Genomic DNA, 7,222 nt, shown 5'->3' on the forward strand with positions numbered 1-7,222 from the left:
AGCAAACTCAGGGACAGATGCATTATGGGATATGTCTCTCTTGGTCTCATCTCTATTTCTAGGGCAGCATCAGCAATGCATTCTTTCGAGAATATTGACTCAAAGGAGGGTTGTAAAGTGGTGGGTGATAGTGAAGAAAAGGAAGTAGCACTGTTGAAATAGTGTTTGCTGCAATGGATTACCTGCTAGGTCAGTGAACCATGTGCTTAGGCCATTAAAGATGTTTTAATGAAAACTTTCAAAAAGAAAAGGAAATTTTTCCTTAAAGATTTTTATATGTGATAGTTCAAAACAAAAGCATCAAAGTGGTCATCTTGGGGGAAATAAGAACTTTGCAGGATCAACTTTGGACTTTGGACTTTGGTATTATTTTTATTTTAAATTACTTAGAGGTGAGGAGGAATATACTGTAACCCTTTTGGTACTTAGGGCTGTATGGGCATCCAGCTGCCCCGAGTGAGTGGGCAGGGAAACGAGAGCTCCTGGGGACTCCTCGGTCTCCAGTTTTGCATGATGCCTTGGTGGCAGCAGCGTTGCACCCGCCCAGTGCGCAAATTAAATGCATGAGCCTCCTTGCTTGATGCCCCACATGAAACCAGACCATGGGGAGGTTGCAACCAACTCTTGTTGCCTTGTACAAGTGTCTTGCTGGTTCTTTCTTTTCTCTTTTGAAACATCAGAACCACTTTTTAGGAGACTGGACACTGTGAGTGAGGCATTTTAACTTGTTTCTTTCAACTAAGCTAATCTGCTGCATTTGCTTAACTAACCTGAGCCTGTGTCCATTCTCCTCAGAGTGTACTGTCTCCCTGTGCACTCTGATCTTCAACTTTCTAGACGTGAAAAATGCTTGTTCCACAGTGTGGTAAGAACTCACACAGCCAAGGCAGCACAATCACTGAGTAGAACAAGGCGTTTTGCCATCTTGGCAAAGGCTGATTCACTGATACTGAACTCATAGGCCCTGGAAGGAATCAGCTACAAGACCTTCAGAGTTCTAATAGCCCCCGAAATGGAAGAGCCCTCCATATAATAATTTTGATCCAGCTACAATTAGCTCTGTCAGTTACTTCTGAAATAAGAGACAAATTGGGCTCCTGAGACTTTCAGTGATTTCAAATGAACAACTGCAAGCTTCTTTTGATCTTCACAAATGAATGTATTCTAGTGGAGATGTTGTCAAGACATTCAAAAGTGTAAGAGGTTCTGTGTTTCAATTTCGAGTTATTTTGGAAAATCTGCCTCAGTGTGAGTTGATTACTTTGCTCTGGAACTAGTGTTGTCATTATCATCACCCTCCTCTTATCATGATCTGACTAATATTGTGGATTTCCCCCCCCCCCTCTGCTTGCATCTTCTTTTGACGCACTCGGGAAGAAATGTCAAGAAGAGGAGGTTCGATCCTAGTCAGCAAGGCCCCATCTGAATCAGCTGCGGCGGATGAACGGTGCCTCGCGCTGTTGGATTCTGGATGTGACATGCTTTCAGCAATGTTGCCGGAACTGTTAAGTCTGTAAACAAGAACACTGGGTGGTCATGACTGTAGAACTCAAGTTGGGGTGACCGGGATGAGGTCAAAGAAAACTGTCCTTTTTGGAAATCATTTCAAAGAACTCCTCCCACCACCTGTCAATAAAAGGGGAGCAAAAGACAATGTTCTAAAATGAACTGTTTCAGAATCTCTTTTTTTTTTTTCCTAAAGGAAGAAGGAACAACAACAAAAATTAAGTGCAATAAATGAACCATTAAAGATAGCAAATGACTTTTTTTTCTTCCTCAGCCTGCTGGCACTTAATATCTTCTAAATGATTTGGCATGATTTCTTTTCTCTTTTCCTACCAATGACACACTCCAGTGGCATGAAGATCTAATTTTCGAAAGGGTAAAACCTGCATGGCATATCTACAACAAGCAGCTAGCAAGCCAATCCGCAGCCAAACCTGAAACTGAATTCCTAAGGTGTAGATGACAGGTGAACATGAGGAAGCTGCCTGGCCCCGCCCCCTAGTCTAGACCAGGCCACCAACTCCCTGCACTTGTTGATTCATTCTCCCATTCAGTTTCTCTTAAACCAGGCAGCCGTGGGACACGGGAGCTGGGACTTAAGCGTGGATACTATTGTATAGTTCTTTTATAAATGTAAATATGGAAATAAGAGATTTTGACACATCCTGTTCACTTGTCTGTATTGAAATATTTTTCTTGTAAAGGTTCTCTGTGAATTTGAGTTCATTGTTTGCGCCCCATCTTTTTGGTTCCTTTTCGCCATTTCTTTGTCTCTGTCCTTCTCTCTTGTAACATGTTGTACAGTGATTGTTGGGCTTGCTTAAAAAAAGACAGATGTGGCCACAGATACAAGGAGTTTGGGCACAAAACAGGTGCAATTTAAGAAAGAAATGTTTGAATGAAACGAAATGCTTTGAAACCAAAAATAAACAAAAGATGAGAGAAACACACAACAAAATAACCCATATTAAAAACCCAAAAATTATGTAAATGCAAATACATGTACTAGTAAGTCTCTAAATTTTTTTTGTTGTCATTATAAACATATGTATATAATGTAAGAAAGTAGACACCCTTTCAAATTAATCACTAAAGTGCCAAGCTCATGATGTTAGTGTTTGGTTTTGACAATTTTTCCCCCTGTCTTTAATGTGAAAGGAGGATAAACTTAAAGCCTTAAATTAAAAAAAAATAATAATTTTTCAATGTTGAAAGCTTGGAAAAAAGTTAAGCTTTCCATTTTATTCACATCTATTACTATCAATATTTCATTCATGCTTCATCCTCCTGCCTCAAAATATATATGGTAGAACCCCACTGTAACACTGGTGATGAGGCAGAAACAGCAATCCGCTTCCTGTGAGCACTGCTGGAATAGCCTTTACTTCTGTGTGTTGTGTTTTCAACAAGCCTTGTTGGGCCCATGGTGTGCTCTGGTCTATGGATAGTTGTGCTGGCTCACAGCGAGGTTCTACTATATATACAGAGTCACCTTCTTTTCCCTCCAGGAAGATTTGCAGATGTAATCTGGATTCCCAAGTCCCTCTGAGTTTAGTTCACTCTCACTGAGGTTTCTTCTTCCATTAATAAGCTCATGATCGCTTCCGATCAAGTGTTATATACATTAATAGAGAAACTTGGTCCCGGCTTTGTTTTGAATGTAAAACATGTACATGATCCATTCAGCGAGTGTCCATCTAGGGATGAGCTTTCCTGGAGGCTCCAACATACCCATACTTCTCTAGCGACCTCCTTTTAGGAACAGGACATCAGTTATACTATTCACTTCATGACAACCACGTCGGTGAGCTGTAAGTCCCTTTTCAGCACGCTTCATGACACCAGTCTCACAACCTTTGCTTTGACTTTGGAAAGGATTATGTCCTCAAAATGTGCTCTTAAAACAGTGCGGTTTTTCACATATATATATTGTCCCCCCCCCTTTTTTTCTCTCCCACTCCCCTCTCCCTCTCCCCCCTCTTTCCCATATATTTTTAATCATGGAGGTAGCACAGTCCTAGAGCAGAAACTTTACTTTCTATCTGCTACAATAGACCATGACCTAACATCTTCCTCCTGCTGTTGCTTTCTGAGTACTAGGTGCTACACAGGTATGCAGTCTTTCTCTAGAGCTAGCTGTATGTGTCTATTGTGCTAACAGGGTTCTTTCTCTACAAGGTAGACCAGCCTTCTTCTTGGCTTCCTAAGACACAGGTTGTACATATCCCTTCCCTAGTGGCAATGGCTCTTTCACCTCCGAGGAACTCAGATTACTTGGCATCTCTTCCCGTCGCTGCATATTTCTGTCTCTGTTGCTGGATCCTACTCACTTGTGGATTCTCAGCCACTGCTGAGTCCACCATGTACATTTCACTGCTCTTCCAGAGGCACCACGTGACTTAATAGAAACACAACCATGGTGGTTACAAAACAAGTTAAATCTTTATCATTAACTTTTGAGCATTTCACAAACAACATTGTAAATGTGCGATGTTAAGTTTTAAATCAGACCACAGTGGTCCCCAAATATTATGTACATATGGCAAATGTCTGTGTAACTTTTTGTTACACTGGCAGTTTCATAGGTAACTAAACCTATGCTCCAATGTTAAATTAATTGTGTGTATATGTAAAATACACAAGCTTTAAGCTGTGTGTGTATGAATATGAAAGATTATGCAACCATACCAATCGTAAACAATGGATTCTAATTATTTTTGGTGGTATTAGGTTATGTAGTTTCCAACTCTGCTGTATTTTCTCTTGCACATGCTGTTCATTTGCTGATTTTTGTGATGTGAAGAATCCTTGTTATTCATTTGAGCTCAAAGCACAAGTATTATCACCGTTTAATGTTACCAAACGAGAGTTAGTGTTAAGTAATGACAAGTTCCCATCTCACCCGCTATATGTTTGCTGCATTAATGAACAACACATGGATGAGGAAATGTAGGCTAACTTCATTGCTCACCTAGGATACTGCATGAGCCCACTAACTTAGAGCTACTCCTATTAGATAAATGAGCAGTACACATAGGTGCATGCTATGAAACATGAGTCACATAGAGTTGCGGAGTTTTACCAAGTGGTATGTGTGTTTTTGGTTTTCTTTTTTGTTTCCCCTTTACTATGCAAAGATGGGAAATGCACAAACTTTTCAAAGACTAATATCTGAAGAACTTTACAAACAATACTTGAACCCTTTCTTTAAAATCATCCCATCGTATTTTATAACCGTTCCTTCCATTGTTGATTTTCATTTTTAAGTGGCTTGTAATTTTTTAAGTACACAACCTGAAGTTTTGTTTGAAGTTAATAAATTCATTCATAATCTTGTAGGCTGCCTATGAATGGAGATTCAGTACTCATTGTATGCATCTTTTAGTCAAGTCTGTATTAAAACTTTTGTTAACATAAATGTTGTGGCTTTGTACTTTGATCATTTATCATAACCCCCTTTCCTGTGTTCACTGGTATTGCTGAATAAATGGCCATGTGCCAGATGTCATCAAGAGTTTTAGCACAGGTCTCTCTTAAATGCTCCCTGAACATTTAAGCAATCAGTGGAACAAAATAAAATAAATTTGAGTAGTGATAAATATAATCCTGATTAGGATTCAGTTTCTTTGGGTTTATTGGAAATACTTTGCATCTCATAAACCAGAAAAAACAGCTTAGAATCACACCATGATCAGTTTTGTGTGTTTTTTTTAATCCTCATCTGAGGATATTTTCCCACTAATTTTTAGAGAGAGTGAAAGAAAGAGGGAAAGACAGAGAGAAATATCAATGTGAGAGAAACACATTGATTAGTTGCCTCCTGCACATACCCCGACCAACACCAGGGCTGGAGAGGAGCTTGCAACCGAATCAAACCTGGGATGCTTCAGTCCTCAGGCCTATGCTCTATCCACTGATCCAAACTGGCGAGGGCCAGTTTACTGGTGCTCTTCTGTGTTTAAAGGGGGTGGCTAGAAAAAACATTCACACTTTTGACCTGGTACCAAAATGACAAGCTATAAAGAAAATTGAAAGTGTTTGTTATTCAAACTGTGTTATCAAAAACATTGTAAAAACATTGTAATAAGGGGTATTTCCTTGCACATCACATGAAATTGTTCATCAAATGACATTTCTTCATGACTGTTTTTCAGAATGTCTCCTCTTCATCCCTTATATTAAATATAAAATGTAGATATCTTATATATCCACTGCCCTGATATCTTGCTTCTCTGATGAAAGTTTGAAGGGGCTTTCCATTTCCTATGGGATAAAGTCCAAACCTAATAAGGTGACAAACTTCTGCCTGCCTTTTATGACTTCCACCTTGTTTATTTAGCCTTCATTGGCTCTTATTCTCTCTCTTACTCTCTTATTCACCTTACTTAGAGTTCCCTCAAAGCGTCTCTTCTAGCCAGGTCTGAATAATCTTATGTAAATTTTATGTCCACTCACCATAATTCATTTGTTTCTATGTCAGTTCATATAATAAAAAAACATAGAAACACTTAAAATCACATGAATATTATACTTTAAATCAGAAAGCATGCTATGTTTGATTTGAAAAGAATTAACCTGACTTTTGATAGGTTTTCCTTGAAGTCATTCTGTTTTTGAGGTAGACATGGAAATGAGTTTTACACCATTACCCCTTGGTAACTGATGAGAAAGGTGATCCAGAAACCAGAACTTTCTCGATAGGGGGACAGCAGCCCTAGAGTTAAAACGTTGATGTGAATAATTAGATGATCCATATGCTCACGATGGAAATCTTAACTAACTTTTGAAATTTAAGATAGACATCCGTTAGGGACTGCTATTCATTAACTTATTAATTCAACCAATATTTATTAAGCCTGTATGTCAGGAACTACTCCTAGAAATTACAGGAACAAAAGACAATTCTTGGCTAAAGTTGTTCACAATTTAGCTGGGAGATACAAATGATAAATGATAAATTTTGAACGGAATAAAAACTTATGAGGGGCAGGTGGAAGAGGGATGAGGAAGGCTTCCTGAAAGAAGTGATTTTGAACAATGTTGAAAGATGACAAGAGTTCACCGATCTAGTAAAATGAACAGAAAGCAATGTGTGCCGGGAGCCAGGAAGAGGAGCTCAGACCCTTGGTGTAAGTAATGCTCAGTATCTGATCCATCTGGCCTGTGTTTCCTTCCATCCTCCTTCCTACACTCCCTCCTTTCCTCATCTATAGAAATCCTTTACTACTGGGCCAGGTCTCATGAACATAATGCTGATTTCTCAATCTTGTGAGCAAGCTGCAACATGTAAATACATGTGGTAAGTGCCCTAATAGACATAAATATTAGGTGCTTCAGGAGAAGAGAGGAGGGAACTCTGTCCCTGCCTTTGAGATCAAGGAGGGTTTCACAGAGGAGGTGACATTTGAGCAAAAAGCTGTGCAATTGGACCAATATTACTCATGTTTAACGGGGGCTCATTTTGGTTGGTAGAAGTCCATCGATGCCTTGGAGGAAGAACAAACTGTGATGCTCAGTCTAACTTTCTACTTCAGGTATCTGGGTTCCTTTTGCTTGTGAGAAGATTTTTACAAGGTTGTCCATCAGAAGCTTGTTTTGTTTGTTTGTTTGTTATTTATTTTTAAGCATCACCTAAGGACATGCTTAGAAAGAGAAAGGGAAGAAGAGAGAGAAAAAGTATGAGAAGAAGGGAGGGAGGAAGGAAAAGCGAGCGAGA

General features: G+C 39.3%; 1 protein-coding gene across 2 annotated transcripts in view; it reads left to right on the plus strand.

Moving 5' to 3' along the window:
• Positions 1 to 4,842, plus strand: part of ADAM23 (ADAM metallopeptidase domain 23) — a 154,931-nt gene extending 150,089 nt beyond the window's left edge. For both annotated transcript variants that reach the window (XM_080667498.1, XM_080667499.1), the window contains one exon: positions 1,378 to 4,842. In XM_080667498.1, coding sequence (XP_080523624.1) covers positions 1,378 to 1,426 — 49 coding nt within the window. In that variant the 3' untranslated portion in view covers positions 1,427 to 4,842. The remainder of the gene's footprint in view (positions 1 to 1,377) is intronic.
• Positions 4,843 to 7,222: the final 2,380 nt, after the last annotated feature.

This window comes from Plecotus auritus (assembly GCF_963455305.1).
Source record: "Plecotus auritus genome assembly, chromosome: 5".
Classification (NCBI taxonomy): Eukaryota; Metazoa; Chordata; class Mammalia; order Chiroptera; family Vespertilionidae; genus Plecotus; species Plecotus auritus.